An 18,984-nucleotide genomic window follows, 5' to 3' on the forward strand; every position below is an offset into this window, starting at 1 on the left:
GCCACTTGTTTTGGCGATGCATGTTTTTACCAGACATTACGGTACCAACGTGCTAGAACGACCTTCAAAATAAAAGCAGTTTTCCGGTTTAACTGTATTTTCAATCTAATTTCAATTAAAAGGAAACTATCCATAATCAGAGACTCATTCCACTTCAGGTAGACAGCGGACATCCTCAGGATGTCCCTCAGCTGACTGCAAGACATTCTGATGTATAATTTCAAAATAAAGCCTTTTGAAATCTCATTTTACTTGAGGTCAAAGAATATCTTCATTACACCGTCATAATGGTGTCATGACAGTCAGTTTTGGGTATCTTGTCGGTATTCTGTCAAACATCTATGACCAAGTGCTAGAATTGGTCTGTAACCTTGCACATCTAATTATAATAATCATTATGCCAATTTGCCATAAACACAAATATAGAAACATATTTTGTTTATGTCAAGTTGCCATGAAAAAGACGTTTTGTGGTAATGTCACTTTGATTAAAGTCAAGTTGTCATAATCAAGACAACCCAAGGAATGTCAACTTGTCATGACAAAAACCGAATGACACTTAATGACAGCAGTCATAAATGTTTATGACATTGACATAATGTTTATGACGCATTTATGACTGTGTCATGTCACAGTTATGACAGTATCATGTCACTATTATGACGATACCTTCAAGTAAAGTGTTACCGAAATGTTTTCGTCAACATCCTTTTTTTCCACGAATAGACAACATTGCTGTCATTATAACAATCGCTATGACAATATCAACATAAAATATCGTCTCTCTTACACACACACATTAATGCTTTGTCAAGTCTGTCAGCGAGACAGTCAAACAACTTTTGAAATGGTTGATATCTTGCTTGGATGAAAACTTTTTAACTTCCGCAAAGATACAAATATCGTGTATTCATGTTGCCCAGGGTGAATTTTGAGTCATCGTTGAAATTACTCTGTTTGTGTTAATGCTGCACCGATAAATCTGCCTGGCAGCCAATTGGAGTACAACGTAAAAGGAAGACAAAATTAAACAACAGCAAAACAAAATTAACACTGGTTTATAAAGCGAGAAAACATTTTGAGAAAAAGGTGAATGAAAATGTAAGTACTTTTGATAGACTAAAACTGAAATAAGTCGTTTTCAACTAAAACTAGTCTTAAACTATTAAGAATACAAATGACAATAAAAATGTCACTAAACCATTCTGCCCTACAAATCCTCACTGCAGTAACTACATTTTTGAAATTGAGTTATAATTAAAAATGAACTCCTTGATGTCTGTTTTATCTTGTGACAAAGTTTTCAATTTTGCTTTATTTCAGAGAAATAATGATATAAAAATTGCAGTAACTACAAAATCCAACTCAAAACCAAACTTCACTTGATACGATGTAGCCTTGTATTTCTTCATTCATGTTGAATAATGAAGATATAATAATAAACATTATACGTTTATTTGAAAGGGAAATTTTTATCTAGATAGTGATTAAGTAAAAAAGTGAGATAAAATCATATAAAGACTAATATATAACATTTATTTATAAAAGTCTAAAATACACAAATCTTTCAATAGAGTTGTTAAACACTTTTAAATACACTGATAACAAAATCAATTTTAAAAGCTGAAAGAAGATGACAAAAATTATAGTTACTGCACTCGGTTTCTGCATTACTATTAGAACCTTTTACAGCAAAACCAGAGTGCAGTAACTAAATTTCTGGGGTCAAAGGTCAAATAAATCGTCATTTTTGAGCATAAAAATTGCATCATTAATACATGTAGAAATAAGTGTCATATCACTTATCTACCTATAACCCATTTGGCTGGCCAGTTAAAAAAATTTAAAGCAGTTTTTCTCAGTTTCACCCTTTGCGTAGTTACTGCAGTTAGACTTTGTAGGACAGGATAACAAAAAAAAAAGATCAATGAACCCAAAGAAGCTGCCAAAATAACACTGATGCTCAATCAATTCAATCATCATCTTAAAAAAAAGTTGGAGTAAATCCTGAATGGCGGCCAAGAACAAGATAAGTTCAACTCAAAACAGGCATGACACTAAAATTTCTGTTACGTAGATTGGAAAGCTCCAGTCACAGTTTGAGTGTCAGTCCATGTAATACTGTTACAACACACAAGAATGAAAATAATTCTGGAAATACTGAAAAGGTCAATGTAAACATCTAAGCTTTAGTATGAAATGATGCAGCCACCATTCCTATGTGTGTGCACAGTTTGTATATGTGCTGTGCAGCAAAGTCTGGGATCTTGTAACTGAATGCAGAAACAAACGGTCACTGCATCTGTGCTGTTTTAACCACCAAACCACAGCAGCACAATGACAGATCTTTTTTAATGTATGACAGTTGGTTCTTCTAGTCAAAGGGTTTTCTGCTAACATGCATGAGAGCATGTCTGACACTGTACCGACACTCTGTTAACATGCCATGGTATGTTTCCTGGTCTGGGCCCATGCTTTTTTTTTTAATAATGGTATGAATGGTTATTTATCAAATTTGTGCTCTTCTAAAGACACATGCCTGTGGAGATGTATCCATAGTAACTGCGTAAAATACTATAAACTTAAGTGTTTGTTGTAAATGTCATGAATTGTACATTTGGAGGATTGTAACTCAGCAGATAATTAAAATATGATAGCTGGTGATGGCTGATGTCTTCATTTCTACAGTATCTCAGTGAAGCATTGGGAGGATTCAGGGGACATTCTACCAGAAACGTACATTTCCACTTCTAAAAATCTAGAGGGGGAAAAAGATCTTATTGTTGAATCTTTTGGGGTTTTCATTATCTGTAAGGCATAATCATCAAATTTACAAAAAATGCATTCATTCATTCATTATCCTTAACCTATTCTGCCCTACAAAGCAAAAAGGCAGTAACTGCATTTTTGGTCAAAAATGAGTTCTTATCATTTTCATGACTTTCAAGGCATCCAAAACATCTTATCTCAAATGTGTGTCGTTTTGGAGAAAAATGGTAGTCGTTTGTACAGTAACTAAACGGCTGGATTACAGGATAACTTTAAAGTCATTTTTCTCAGTTCCGCACTCTGCGTAGTTACTGCCTTTTTGCTTTGTAGGGCAGTATTATCCGCACTCGGGTCGCAACCACGCTCTCATTCACTCCTACGGGCAATCAAGTACAAGAAATACAGGTTTGAAATATTTCACTCTGTGTAATGGATCTATATCAATCATTCAAAATCTAATTTATTCATCCCTTAGGGGAAATCCAGTTAGTCTGCTAGCTCTGTTAGAATGAGACAGCCTGATGGCTGTAGGAGAGAGGGATCTTTTATATCTCTCCGTCCTGCAACAGAGAGAGAGGAACCGTCCACTGCTGTTGTTTTGGTCCATAAAGGTTTTGTGTAGCAGATGATCCGGGTATTTCAGGATGGCCTGGAACATGTTGACAGTGCCTGTCTCCACCACCTCCTCCAGTGGTGGAGACAGGCACTGCTCCAAGGAACGATACAGAAAATAGTTCCTTCCTACTGCAATAAGACTTTATAACTCATCTTCCTCTGTCAGAGCCACTAAATCTACAATCACTCCACTCCAAATACTGGAACATATACTTCACATCATATGTGAGATGTGTTAATATTAATCATATTGATACAATATTCTTGTCCTCTTGCACATTCTACTCATTTACATATTCTTATACTCTTGGTATATTATCTATTGTATGTATATCTTGTATAGTCAAGTATTTATTTGCATATATAATGCCGGTACAATATATCATATCTTGTGTGTGTGTGTGTATGTATGTATATGTATATATATATATATATATATATATATATATATATATATATATATATATATATATATATATATATACATACATACATACATGTTTACATGTATGTATGTTATGTATTTATATATATATACATACATGTATGTTATGTGTATATATATATATATATATACATAACATACATGTTTACATGTATGTTATGTATGTATGCACACGCTGCACAGGCTAAATATGACACATTGCTATTATTGTTGTTATATTGTTATTACTAATATTATATACTGTGATATACTATTATTATTATATACTCACTGTATTATTATATATCATAAACTATATATACTGTACTATTATTATATACGGTCTAGTCACAATAACATTATTTCCATCATATCATCAGTACAATTACCATCATCTTGCCACTGTACCTTACCCACCAACTTATCTTCTTTTTAACTTCTGTGGATGTGCCCTGCTCTTATTTATAATATATAATAATTTACAGAATGCAAGATATATATATATATCTCAAATGATAGCTTATGTTTTCAAGTAAAAAGAGATGACCTTAATTCCAGCTGGATGAATCATTCCAGTTGTTTGGGGGGAAAAAAACAGACCTTAGACCAGAGTTTGTTTGGGTTTCTTTTTTATCAGCAGCGATAGACACCAAAGATTTCTAGGAACACTTGAAGTACAATTGTGGGAAGTGTGTGAGCTCTTGGTACCAAAAACCTGGACAAAAATTATCACTCACTACTCAAGAATGCAAAGAAAATGTTACATTAAAATGTTTGTGGAACATACTGTGGTCATCTAAGCAATCTGTAGAATTGGTACAGGTAGTTTTGAGTTAGAAGCCGGTCTCAGCAGCAGGACTCTAGAACAATTAATTAGAGCTTTTTACAAATCGGCATTAGCAGTTTTGATGTCTAGTACATCAAAGTATGAAAACCAAATCAAATGTACAATAATATTTAGTATCAAAAACACTATTGATACTTTTTTTAAGAAGCTTAACACTTCAATATTGTCAGTGTATGAATTCCACAATATTAATTTGAACAAACTTTACTGAAAACATACTGTAAACACTTTGCAGAACAAAACAAGTGATGCATGCTTTCAACAGATTTAAATAATCACTGAGAGAAATAAACATCCTAACACTTTCCATTTTGAAATTCTCTTTCTACAATGGATACTTTCTTCATTCAATAATGTGTATACTCGTCAAAATACACATGAAAGACAATCACTGAATACACATGCCAGGTTTGTTTTCATTCAAGTAAGGTTCCATAATGGCCATCTCTAAATATGAAAAGGTCAAGTAAAAGCTCTCATATCCTCATATGATGATGACAACGTGGCCCCTGGCTCATGGTCTAACCATCAAACCATGTAAAACTTGGTAAGTAGCCTAAAACGTAACCTTGGCAATGCTTATAACCAAAATATGAAATGAGAGTGGGGTCACAACTACATAGGTTTCATAGTCATACACACTGCAAAAAAGCCAACTTGTATTTTTTGGCCTAAAACAGTGATTTAAGTTGGTAAAACTTGGAAATATAAATTATTGACATTTAGGGCAATAATGTAAGTTAGCACAACAAAGGAAGCCAGTTGTCTGCTCAAAAACAAGTTGGTGAGTTGTTGTTACTTATATCTTTAAGTTGGGGTTCACAACAAGGGACAATAGTTCTGCTAACTCTTATTTCTTTGTTGTGAAATGCGGGAAAGCGGTGAAATTCAGTCATTAGCGAAAGCTAGCAGCTAACTGATGCTAGCGGCTAACTGATACTAGCGGCACTGCTTGTTACAGCTACAAGAGTAGCCATTAGCGTATCAAAGCTAACTCAAAATTGTGGTCGCAACATTAGCTGACATTTCATAGCAGCGTTACAATCGTGCCACTTCAGCACATTGCAGAAGTTAGCAGAAGTAAGGATTAAAAGTTATTACAATGTAAAATTATAAGTTAGTACAACTTACAGTTGAGTTGACAAAAATTGGAATTCAGAGTTGAGCAAACTCAAAAACAAAACTTGAAATATTTACTTTAATTGTCCAACTTAAAATTTTATCGAAGTTTGTTGCCTTGAAATTTTGAGTTTACCCAACTTTTCTTTTTTTGCAGTGCACGGATCATGTTTGAAAATCAAAATTATTTCTAAATGTTTTAAATTGAGGGGAATTACAATGATTTCTTCATGAAGGATGTTGTGTGATGGGACTGGGCTTCCAGAACTAGTGCTGATTCTCATACTTGAGATTTGGCACAAATGCCAAAACAAAAGTTTCTGACTTCCTCACATTGTGGAAAAAAAATGTATATTTAAGGATCAGTTCAGATTTTTTAAACCCAACACAATAACCCCACACCATTTGTATATTAATAGGACAGCTGAAAATACACATTTTGTCTTAGATGTAGTGCAATTGGATTCATCAGCCACAGAGATGTCTCCCTTCTCTTAAATTCTATGGGACCATATGGCACTTTGCTGCTGAGTTTAAAAATAAAAAAATTCTAGTTGTTCGGGTATCCAGCAATACTTCAATGATCACTTTTGTTTTCTGTTAGTTTTTTCTATAAGACAAAATGACCACTTTACTCTTTATGTATGTTTTAATACAATTATACTCATCTGCAAAACCCAATAAAAAAGTTTGAAAAAAAAAAAAATTCTCAACACTATGAGGACCACAAGCAATCTCTTTATGGAAATCCTGATGCAATTCCTCAAATTAATCCACAGACCTTGTGAGCATTTTCATGGAGGAATTATGTTAAAAAGAAAGTAGTTCCTGCATGAAATTCCAACTATTACAAGCTCATATTGACATGGGCTTCAACCTCTGGATAGCATTTTACTGTGGATTTTTGTGCTATTTAGGGATTATTCCATGGTCAGTATTGAGGGAAAGAATAATTAGAGCAACCAATAACTGTTTGGTCATACAGGCAGCATTGCATTGTATTGATGTTATCTCGAAAAAATGTTAATTTACAAAAAAAGTAGAAGTTTGCATTTCAAATTAACACAAGTTAACACACAAGAACTTTATAATTGTATGTTTACAGTAGCTGGAATGCAGTGCCTGGTTTTGGTACTTCATTTCAGTCTATACCAATAAGTATTGTGGTTTCATACCCAGAACTTAATGTGAAATCTAATCTAATCCCTTTGTCCATTAGTTGAGCAGTAACCTATTATGCTAAATGATTTAGTAATCTGTGGTCATTTCCTCTTTAACACTGGATGAGTTAGTATCTGGAGACAGTTTAGCTCGTCTGCCTCCACAACAGTAGCATGTTTCCTTTAGGGGGAAGAGTGGCCGCCGGGAAAGTCTCAGGCCACGCCCTCTCAAATGTCCGCTCACTCTGCGTGTCTCCATTACAAAAAGGCCCCCAGAGGGATTTACAAGACTCCGAAGGTGACTGTTTTTTTCGATCATTGCATAATCACTTATCGACAGTTTCGACTGTGATCCGTGATCACATATACGCGACGGATTAGACACGGAGACGCAACTGTGGCCGCCGTTGCTAACTGCGCACAACGTCAGCAGCTGACCATAAACAAAGCAGCATGGCTAATTATGCACAGCGTCTCTGCTGATCATAAACATCGTGATCGTGAATTAACCGGCATCGCTAACTATGCACAGAGTGTCTGGTGCTTGTTGTAAACAAACAGAGATCGCTAAGTGAACACCTCCTGCAGCAGCAGCACATACACACTGTACTGCTACAGAGCTAACTGTTAGCCTATTAGCAATATGGAGACTGGACGCTAAGGGGTCAACATCCCCTCTGGCTCTGCAGCTGGGAGAGACTGCTGCAGGAGGACTGTGCCGCTTCCACTCGTTCTTACTCTTCTTAAGGAGCCGCCGACCCCGCAGCTCGCTAAGAAGAGTAAGAACAAGTGTCCAAAAGTCTCCAATAACACCAGAAAAAATCGCTTGATTTGTCGGCAGTCGCTTTTTTGAAAAATAGTCGCTAAGGGGGTCTGAAAAGACGCTAAATATAGCAACAAAGTCGCTAAGTTGGCAACACTGCCTCGCCAACTTTTACAAATGGTGCATGTTGTTGTGGCGTTGAATACTATGCCACATCCCGCTTAGCGTTCTATCCAATCAGCAACCAGGCTTTTTTCAGTGGAGAAAAACGGCCCTGCTCTTCAACAGGGCCAAAAAAAGTCCAGTCAAACGATGCTCGGGGCGGCTTATATTCAAATTAGGGGCGTTTGGGCGAGTGAGACCCGCCTCATTCCAGGTATTGGGCGGTAGTGGAAACACCCTTAGTATGTAGAAATGTCCATACTACTGTCACTGAACAAGAAATGAAATTTAGCAAACAAGAATTCTGTGCAGGTTTGTAAAATAAAAAAGCAGATTATTCAGTGAGCAGAAATAAATACTGTGTTTGGGTAAATGGGAATTCATGAAAGCTGAAGAAGCCCTTGAATCTGCTGAAGCACAAAAATCTTAAAAGTGTTATTTAGAGAAAAAGGGACAGTTAAAGAACTTTCAAGACCTTGGCCACCAGAGACTCAGTCCAAGACAGCGGCAACTTAAAATAACCAGATCCTATTTTTGTTGTTGCACAACTATTTTTACAGTCCAAAATCATCTGTTTAGCAATGGAGCATTATTTCCATAGTGAAAAATACCGATCTATTATCAAAAAGATATATCAAAACTCCTACTTCTCTACGCATACCTATCAAAACTGGAGTATCGTGACGACCTGCATGTAGTGCATGTTTTACCACTTTCTCAAACAATTCTCTTTTTACAGAAGTCACACAGTGTTATATACAGAGCATTTCATATATCAGTGCCTTAAAATAAGGTGCTGGTTCAGTGAACAAAATGGTGCAGGTGATTGGTGAGGTCATCTGAATGCTCCCCTGATGATGTGTTCGAGGAGATGCGTTCAAAGACCTGGAGCTGACAACACAAATGGAGACAATATCTTATTACATTGTCATAATGTGATCCTGCAACACTCTGGAATTAATTAATACATTAAATTATCCTTAGAAACGTACCTGTTATTCAAGTGCTGCTTCAGCATCAGGTAAAGAAACTGGAAAAGAGGAGATAAAAGGCTCAATTCATTAGAAAGCCTTTAAATCATCTGCTTGTTTAAAAAAATGTCCATCACCCCTGTGTGGTTCAACATCATCAAAGAAAAATTGAGGACAAAACAGAAAGCAGAAAAGTTATACTGACGGGTTGGTAATATTTGGGACTAAAGACAGAGAAGACTGAGGACTACATGTTGAGACAGAGTTCATTTGGACGTTGTCACAATTATAGAAAAGGCCACAAAGAAAAAAAGGATTGTTGTATAAGTCACATGACTCCAAGGCTAATTATTGAACACCACCACAACTCAGGAGAAACATGTAAGAAGGTCATTAACATGCACTGACGTGTTTTCCCAAAAGGTCCAGATTCAGATTGAATATAAACGTAAATAAAAAAGGTCTTGAGAGATTTTCTGTCAACAACCACTCCTTCTGACAGAACATCTGGGAATATGTTGGGAATTATACATTCTCTGCACCAAAGTGCCCTGTTGTGTCTGTTCTTGAGCTTTTAAAGCAGGGGTGTCAAACTCTGGCCCGCGGGCCAAATTTGGCCCGCAGTGTAATTTTATTTGGCCCGCGAGGCAATACCAAATTATTATATTATTATTGTACTATAAAAGCTGACCCGCCGGTATTATACGGCGCATTTACAGCTAATACTACAAATCCCACAATGCCCTGCTGTTGTTTTGGCGCGTCAATCAGGGCAGGACCCAGAAACGCTCCTCTGTGACAGTCGTCATAGCAACCTCAAGCTAGAGCTGTCTCCCAGCTACCCCTTCCCAAAAATGGTGAAAAGAAAGGCAGAATTTATTAACCTGTTGAAAAAGTTTATTTTGATATTTAAATCAGAAGGATGCAAATAGAAAAGAGGCATACGATTTTTATTTAATTTTTATTTAATAAATTAATGACATTGATGTGTTTTTTATTTGAAATTTGATTTTGCATGTCTGCACTATTTAGTTATATATTGTATGTTTATAAGCGTTGCTGGTTCCATATTTAATGTTAAAGCAAAACATGTTTGGTATATATTAAAAGGTTTATTTGTTCAATGTTGGCCCGCGATTTTATTCAAGTTTTAAATTTTGGCCCATTGTGTATTTGAGTTTGACACCCCTGTTTTAAAGCATAAATGCATATTCACATTACAACCGGAGAAATCAAGTTTTTGGCTGCACGTAGAACACAGTGCAAAAATAATAACTCCAGATCTTAAACTGCTTATGTGAGGTCAAAGAGTGTTTTTGTAACAAACCTGGAAGCAACACCTGGATGCAGGTATTACATCAAGTGATTATCTTTTTTTGGCCTGTCTCAATAAGAAATCTATTTGTTATCGCAGACTGTTATTGTATTGGGAATTCAGAAACTTCTTTCAGTTCAAGTTCATGCATAGCTTCGGCACGATAACTGTAAAAAATTACTTTATTATTTAGATGTAAACACAAATTGCTAGCCTACTGCTAACTACCTAAATAACACTGTCAAATAACAGGAAATGCTGCACAGAGAGCAAAGGAAGCAAGGAAGATTTCACTTCTGGATTTTCTCTAGTATAGAGAGTGGAGTGTGCCACTGGAGTATTATACACGTTTAGTGTTTAATTATGACCAGTTAATTAAGCCATGATTGGCCAGCTCATATATGTTGGCAGGAATCGTAACTGAGAGGTTATAAAATGCACTATGTTGTATAATGTTATTCCACTTGAGAACAACAAATACTCTTTTGGAGCATTTACGCTAAACTCTGCAGAGCCACCACCTTTGGGCTCTTTCAGTCCATTCACTCGGTACAACCAGGCGGCAACCTCCGGGTCTGAGCAGAGAGGCAAACCTGGCTTAGCTAGCAAAAAACAAAATGTACATTACTTAGCTCAGAAAAATGAACAGCGACTCCTTGGAGTGTCTGTTAGTCCAACCAAACGCTGAACAAGACATTTTAATGAACAAAACGTTCAAATAAACTGTCATTAAGTGAAAATACAGTGAAAGGGTCAAAGTTATGAGACCAAACCGCTAAACGTCCTTTTTTATATCTATATAATGTTATATATATATATATATATATATATATATATATATATATATATATATATATATATGTTGATTGACAAGTTGCCGTGGATACGCATTGCTCTGCTTCTCTCCTGATGACGGCTCTTCTTGTTAGTGACCTGTCAATCAAAGGTAGCCACGCCCCAAATCATACGATTCTTTATCTTCTATTTTCTTCTAAATGGGGCCATTATTTGAACTATTAACATCAAATTGTCTTGAAGAAGATTTTTTACTAGTGATTGAGACCATAATGTTGTCCTAAAAAAAATTCTGAGGTAATGAATCAAGTGAGAAATTTTCTCATTTTGCATTGAAATGAATGGACATAAATGTTTTTGCAGCCAAACTTAGCGCCCCCTGCTGGAATTTTTGGCAGAATGCAGCTTAAGGCACTTCCTGGTTTGCCTCCCTGCTCAGACCAGGAGGTTGCCGCCTGGTTGTACCAAATGAATCAACTGAAAGGGAACAAAATGTGATGAATATAACAACACCTGGTTGCCTCTTTGTGTTGTCACAAACACCTGAGCCCCGTAGCTGCCAGTAGCGTCTCACAGGACAGTGATTGGTCAGAAGAGCTGGTTGTTGGGACTCAAATGATTGCTTAGAGCCTTTCAAGATGGATTTGCGGTCTTGTGATCCTGTGTTTTTTTTGCATGATATTTTGAGAACCAACCTCTGTGTACGATGAGGTCAGTTAGGGTTCAGTCTAATGTGTGAATGGATGGGCTGTCAGCCATGGAGAGAAAGACTATTAGATTTGATGGAATGGGTGGAAGGAGCGAAAATCGTTGGATCAATTTATTTCGTTTCACACATCCATGCATGCAGGAGGTTACCACTCATGGCAACATGTTTTGAAGAAAGCGGGAGCTTCATGTGCCTGTTTAAATACACTACCGGTCAAAAGTTTTAGAACGCCCCAATTTTTCCAGTTTTTTATTGAAATTCAAGCAGTTCAAGTCAAATGAACAGCTTGAAAGGGTACAAAGGTAAGTGGTGAACTGCCAGAGGTAAATAAAAAAAGGTAAGCTTAACCAAAACTGAAAAATAATGTACATTTCAGAATTATACAAGTAGGCCTTTTTCAGGGAACAAGAAATGGGTTAACAACTTAACTCTATGGAGTCTTGGGCTATTTTGGCCATTTTTGAATTCTTTTCATGTCTTCGTAAGTCATTTTGTGTCTTTTTTTAGTCATTTTGTGTCTTTTGGTGTCTTTTTTTGTCATTTTGTCTTTTTTTAGTCATTTTGTGTCTTTTGGTGTCTTTTTTTGGTCATTTTGTGTCTTTTTTTAGTCATTTTGTGTCTTTTGGTGTCTTTTTATGGTCATTTTGTGTCTTATTTTAGTCCTTTAGTCCAACATAAAATGTGATTTGGAATCTTTTTTAGTACACTGAGACATTAAACTGCATAATTTTCAATTAAATTCTGGAAAAGTTGGTGTGTTCTAAAACTTTTGACCAGTAGTGTATGTCAGTTTATTAATTGGCTTAATTTAAAGCTGATAAAAGACAAATTGACTCCAGTGGCTCACTGTAAGGGAAGGATGAATACCCAGCAGCTCTACGTTTACAGATTTTGGACTTGAAATGGAACACAAAACAACACCAAACATCCATCCAATAACAGCGGTGCTCAAGACATAACAATGACCAAACTGATCCATCGCACCCACCGGCTACAAACACACATACAAGCGTGTGTGCGTGTGTGTGTGTGTGTCTCTCATGAGTAGTAAGCCGATGCTTTCTTGCCGGACTGAGGCGGAAGCCGACGCGTGGCGAGGGAGGGGGGCACCCTGATGAAGCATGGAGGAGGAAGAATGAGGTGAGTTTTGACATTGTGATGCTTAAAGCCTTCCTTTTACTCCCCTCAGTACTAGGGAATGCATGCTGACAGAATCCAAACATCTTTTTTTCTGCATTTCAAAAAAGATGTTTGATGAAAAGTTAATAATACATTTTTTTTTAAACAAAAAATGTAATCACTGCTTTTGCTGGGAGGAAGACATGTTTCAAGGAACCTGGTCTCACAGAAATCTGTGAAATAGCCACGGATTTGCTTAACTCAAAATCTGTGGAATAGCCACGGATTCACTCAAATTTCCGTGAAACTGACACGGATTTCGCTACAATGCAAGTTAATATTTTTTCCTATTGGTTTGTTCCAAGTCACGTGACTTTCAAGTACCCGGCAGTCAGAACAAAAAACATGGCGGACAGTTCTCTCATTTTTAGTGAAAAAATCAATATTTTGACTTAGTTTCTGCATAAAAATGGATTTTGATCACATTTCTAGCGAGAAATATATGTTTTATTTTCTAAATATTCACTCAGTGAATGTACATAATCACTTTGTATGTTGGAATAGCCACGGGATATGACTGTCATTAACTTGCATTGTAGCGAAATCCGTGTCAGTTTCACGGAAATTTGAGTGAATCCGTGGCTATTTCACAGATTTTGAGTTAAGCAAATCCGTGGCTATTTCACGGATTTCTGTGAGACCATGTTGGTTTCAAGGGTCCCTAGAGCCTGGTTATCTAAACGGAAGACATTTTATTTCTTTATTTTATTACAATTTTAGTGTTTAGCACTTTTTACTTTCTCGACCTTTTAGGGATGCTGTCGGCGGGTCGTTGGTATAGTTAGATGAAGACTTTAAAATGCAACAGCATAGGCGAGAAATGGAAATTTTCACCAATATGACTAATATATGCAACATATACTAAAACTCACTGAGGTGTGTCTATGACATCAAAGTATTCTACTTTAGTATTTGTGAATATCTCAGGTCTGGCATGCTGAGTGCTGGCGATGCTTTCATGGTTTAATGACTTTGCTCTCCTCTACAGGATTGAGGAGTAGTGGATATATATATTTATATTACCTTATATATATATATCTATATATAGGTATTAGGGCTGCACGATATATCGTTAATACCTGTACTAGTAGCCCTGCTACCGTAACGCCGGTGATTAGCGCTGCTAGCGGAGCCGCCGAGAGACCTTTCGCCTTTCAACTATCGCTCTAAACTATTTAAAACGCCATCTACAGCTAAAGAGAGTTTCGCGTCTGCAGCAGCCATGTTGGATCCGTAAGAAAACTACAAGCTTCCAAGTGCCGAGTAGTACACGTCATCGTCTTGCCGTCCCTCCGCGCTCTGTGATTGGACCCCTAAAACAGGGCTAAGAAACCTTCCTGGTTGCCAGACTGGATGGAGGTTCAGAATTAAATTCGAGCGCGCAAGGCAGTCTGGGTATACCCAGGCTATATCTCGAGCTGCATCAGAAACAAATGCTCCTATTTCCTCCCGGATTTTTTCAAGCGCCCCCAAACGCAGCACTGCTGCTGCCTCCTCCTTCAACCAATGGTAAAGCGTCTTTGCGTTAACATGTGATTCAGTGGAGGAAGCCCGCCTGCAGTTCAGTGTTTGGAACAGTGTTGACAACTTAGCGTCTTTGTCGCTAGATTTAGCAACTTTTCAGACCCCCCTAGCGACTATTTTTCAAGAAAGCGACAAATCTAGTGACTTTTTCTGTTGTTATTAGAGACTTTTGGAGACTCGTTCTCTCTCTTCTTAACGAGCCGCGGGGTCTGCTGGCTGACCCTCCCTCGCCCCAACGCACAGTCCTCCCGCAGCAGTCTCTCCCAGCTGCAGTCAGAGCCGGAGGAGCGACTTCTAGCGACCTTTAGGACAGCCAATAGCTCCTCTCCTTACTGAGGAGTTGGCAACGCTGGTTTGGAAAGAGTGAGTTACAGCGAGGAAAGTCTGCAGTAAGGAGGTTGAATGGATGGAGACGAAAACCCCAAACGGTGGTGGAGAGAGTCACCCACCCATTTTTATATATACGTATGGCATTTCTTTGACTAGGTTTTATTAGATATTTATTGGGTCTTATTATGTTATCATTGTGTACCTTGTCTTGTGTGTCCTGCTGCAAAACAAATCTCCCTTCAAGGGACTAATAAAGTGATTCTGATTCTGATTCTGACCCACCTGAAGCGACCTCCACCACTGTCTGTGCTAGTGAGGAAATACCTGAGTATTCACCTGGTGACAGCTGTTCAGTACAGGTGGAACATTGTGACGTGTCACCGTTCGTCACTGAAGCCTCAACATGTTGACAGACTTTTTGTGTTTCTGGTCAAGAATCTTTAAGCCGATTCTGAAGTGTTGTGTTCAGGGACACACACTCTACGTTCTGAGGACATCAGACTTTAATTTAATTTATTTTTTTATTTTTTTTCTGTCTGTTTTTGGTGTCTGTCTCGGCTGTTTGTAAGTGTTTGTATTATATGGTGAAAAATTAAAAATTAAATAAATACTTTAATAATAAAAATAAGGACATCAGACTGTTTGATGAGCATATGATGATAGTTTTTTTGTTAAAATAATTTCTCTTCCAATCATATAACTAGTACTAAGCCCTTGCCAAAGCACTTTTTTTGTTTTGTCAAAGTTCATCAGTGCAATAAACACTGTGTGAAAAAAATCCTGCCAGAGAATCGTGATCTCAATTCTTAGCAAAAAAAATCACGATTCACATTTTTTTCCAGAATCGTGCAGCCCCAACAGGCATCCACATTGGCAATTGGTTGAAATTAGCTTGAAAAAAAATTGGCATATGTGCAAAAAATCCCATGCACAAGCATTGGATCTTCAAAAAAAAACAAACAGATTTATTAATCTTGTGCTACCTAAGACCCTTAGAGTCTCAAGGTCCTTTTGCCACATGTCTCCCCTTCCATTTTCTCTGTCACTAATAAAGCTTAAAAAAAAGGCAATAAATCACTTTTAAAAAAATGAAATATGGCCATAATGTATCTTACAACACAGGTTGAGAGACACTTCAGTACTTCTACAATGTCAAGGAGCTGAAATGTTGTGAAATGGAAACAGTAAATACAGATGGGTGCAAATCAAGTGAAGTAAGAGTGATAAAAGTTTTCTCACCAGCTTGCCCGCACGGCTTCGATGTCGCTTACTAAGTTTTGGGCCAAACAAATCCCAAAAATCTGTGAAGTGAAGACAAAACACAAAACGGCACATTAGAATTTGTCAGAGAAGAAAAAATGGTAACACTTTACAATAACCATCATTTATAAATGGTAAACAGATAGTTTATTAATGTTTAATCGTCATTTATAAACTGTATATAGACCATTTAGAACGGTAAATTCATCATTTATTAATGTTTAACTAACTACATCATCTATAAATGACAAATAGATGGTATAATAATGTAAGTTTATCGTTACCTTACCATTAGCAAACCATTAAATTATAATTAATAGTTTATTAATAGTTTTGCACTCATTTTAACATTTTTAACACCATATTAAGTATGTTAATGGTTTTTAAATGATTCATTTACCTTTAAGAAATTGTTTGAAAACTTTTAAAGATTAAATATGTATAGCACTGTGTAAGTCGTTAATAATTGGTTTATAAACCATCTATAAACATCACTTAGTTGGTTAGTGTAAAGTGTTACCGAAAAAATATGGAATGATGCTTTTGTTAGTTTGTTTTGTCTTAAATATTGACACATGAATGCAACTGGCCTGCAGCAATGCAACTCCAATGAAGATCCCAGCCACCAAGGTCAGGTTGTCCTGGAGCCACTTCTCAAACTGAGGCACGCAGCCTTTCACATTGATGGAGTCCTTCTGCTCCGAGTCCTGTTAGAAACACAACTTCCTGTCATCATCTTTACATTTTAAATTTGAGATTTAAAAAAAATCTTGCCTCTGATTAAATATCATCCTTAATCTAAATGGAAAATAGTGAGAAATAAAGATATCTATTCATTTCTGTGCATCCAGTACAGAGATAGCTCAATGATTTCTTCTATTTTATCACAGAAACTGCCTTGTATATGTAGTATAAATCCGTTGGACATACACTAACGGTCAAAAGTTTTAGAACACCCCAATTTTTCCAGTTTTTTATTGAAATTCAAGCAGTTCAAGTCAAATGAACAGCTTGAAAGGGTACAAAGGTAAGTGGTGAACTGCCAGAGGTAAATAAAAAAAGGTAAGCTTAACCAAAACTGAAAAATAATGTACATTTCAGAATTATACAAGTAGGCCTTTTTCAGGGAACAAGAAATGGGTTAACAACTTAACTCTATGGAGTCTTGGGCTATTTTGTCCATTTTTTAATTCTTTTCATGTCTTTGTAAGTCATTTTGTGTCTTTTTTTAGTCATTTTGTGTCTTTTTTTAGTCATTTTGTGTCTTTTTTTTGTCATTTTGTGTCTTTTTGTGTCTTTTTTTGGTCATTTTGTGTCTTTTTCTAGTCATTTTGTGTCTTTTTTTTAGTCATTTTGTGTCTTTTGGTGTCTTTTTTTGTCATTTTGTCTTTTTTTAGTCATTTTGTGTCTTTTGGTGTCTTTTTTTGTCATTTTGTGTCTTTTTTTAGTCCTTTAGTCCAACATAAAATGTGATTTTGAATCTTTTTTTTACTTTCAAAACACTATCATGCTCAATAAAGAATTTTAAATGTTGCAAATGTGCATTAATTTCAGAGTACACTGAGACATTAAACTGCATCTTTTTCAATTAAATTCTGGAAAAGTTGGTGTGTTCTAAAATTTTTGACCAGTACTGTACATATATAGGACATTAATGCAGGATTGCGTGACCCGGCACAGTTTAGGATTTCAGTTTTATGGGAAAAGACAAACTCATTAGATGAATCAGCCTAGCATCTCGTAAGAGGATGCTCTGGTTGATACGATAACATCAGAATAGGAATTTGACCTCTCAAGTGTGCTCTGACATGAAAAGTGAAACATAACAGGAAATAACAGGACATTAAAACCTAAGTTACACAGAAACATTGACGCACGAACCTGCAAAATAAAAGAGACACAGTGTTGTCTCGCTCAGTGTTGTTCTGACTTTTGGATTTGTCTGTCACCTTTGGCATCTGAATCTGTTTTTCATACTTGCAAAATAAATCCTGCACAAGGTTGCTAATCGAATCTACCTTATCATCAATTGTTTTCTCTTGACATATAGATGCTTATCATCTGACTTTGGAAAAGGAAAAAATAATATATTTTCTCAAATCATCAGGCTGTTAAAATCTTTGGAAACTAGTGATTGAAGCAGTGTTGAGCCACAATCAACCTGGTCTCACAGGAATCTGTGAAATAGCCACGGATTCGCTTAACTCAGAATCCGTGGAATAGCCACGGAATCACTCAAATTTCCGTGAAACTGACACGGATTTTGCTACAATGCAAGTTAATGACAGTCATATCCCGTGGCTATTCCAACATACAAAGTGATTATGTACATTCACTGAGTGAATATTTAGAAAATAAAACATATATTTCTCGCTAGAAATGTGATCAAAATCCATTTTTATGCAGAAACTAAGTCAAAATATAAATTTTTCACTAAAAATGAGAGAACTGTCCGCCATGTTTTTTGTTCTGACCGCCGGGACCTTGAAAGTCACGTGACTTGGAACAAACCAATAGCCACGGGTCCCGGCGGTGGCTATTGGTTATAGCCACCGCCGGGACCCGTGGCTGTAGCGAAATCCGTGTCAGTTTCACGGAAATTTGAGTTATTCCGTGGCTATTCCACGGATTTTGAGTTAAGCGAAATCCGTGGCTATTTCACGGATTCCTGTGAGACCAGGTTCGTTTCTGATGCAGTTTGTTATTATGTACTTTTCTTTTTAAAGTTGTGCATTTGGAGACTGGTCATGAGATGCTGCTGTGCTGATTTTTATGTGTTTTACAGGTATGTGAGTTCCCCTTTTTGTTATTTTGTCATGTTGTTAATTTATAAAATATAAAAGACTGCTGCTGTTGGGTGGAAAAACATTTCTGTGATTGCACAATTGAATGGGATGTATTTTGTTTTATTGATTTAATTGAATGTAATTGAACACAGTGAATACTTGGCTTCTAGTCCTGCAGAGGAGATGTGTGCCAGACAGGCTACATATCGAAATTGGAAACAAAAAGAGTTAAGGCGGGTGAGCCAAATAGATGATA

At 36.6% G+C, this 18,984-nt stretch overlaps 1 protein-coding gene across 2 annotated transcripts in view; it reads right to left on the minus strand.

The window, feature by feature from the left end:
* Positions 1-4,616: 4,616 nt before the first annotated feature.
* The window catches only part of tspan5a (tetraspanin 5a), a 28,370-nt gene continuing 14,002 nt past the window's right edge, over positions 4,617-18,984 (minus strand). The window contains exons 7-10 of one of the 2 annotated variants that reach the window (XM_059355376.1): positions 16,533-16,649; positions 15,922-15,983; positions 8,852-8,889; positions 4,617-8,750 (exon numbers count right to left, since the gene is read on the minus strand). In XM_059355376.1, the coding sequence (XP_059211359.1) occupies positions 8,877-8,889; positions 15,922-15,983; positions 16,533-16,649 (192 nt within the window). In that variant the 3' untranslated portion in view covers positions 4,617-8,750; positions 8,852-8,876. Of the gene's footprint in view, positions 8,751-8,851; positions 8,890-12,223; positions 12,761-15,921; positions 15,984-16,532; positions 16,650-18,984 lie in introns of those variants that run through there. The other variant, XM_059355375.1, reaches the window with a different exon arrangement.

The sequence above is a fragment of the Centropristis striata genome, chromosome 17, assembly GCF_030273125.1.
Source record: "Centropristis striata isolate RG_2023a ecotype Rhode Island chromosome 17, C.striata_1.0, whole genome shotgun sequence".
Lineage (NCBI taxonomy): Eukaryota > Metazoa > Chordata > Actinopteri > Perciformes > Serranidae > Centropristis > Centropristis striata.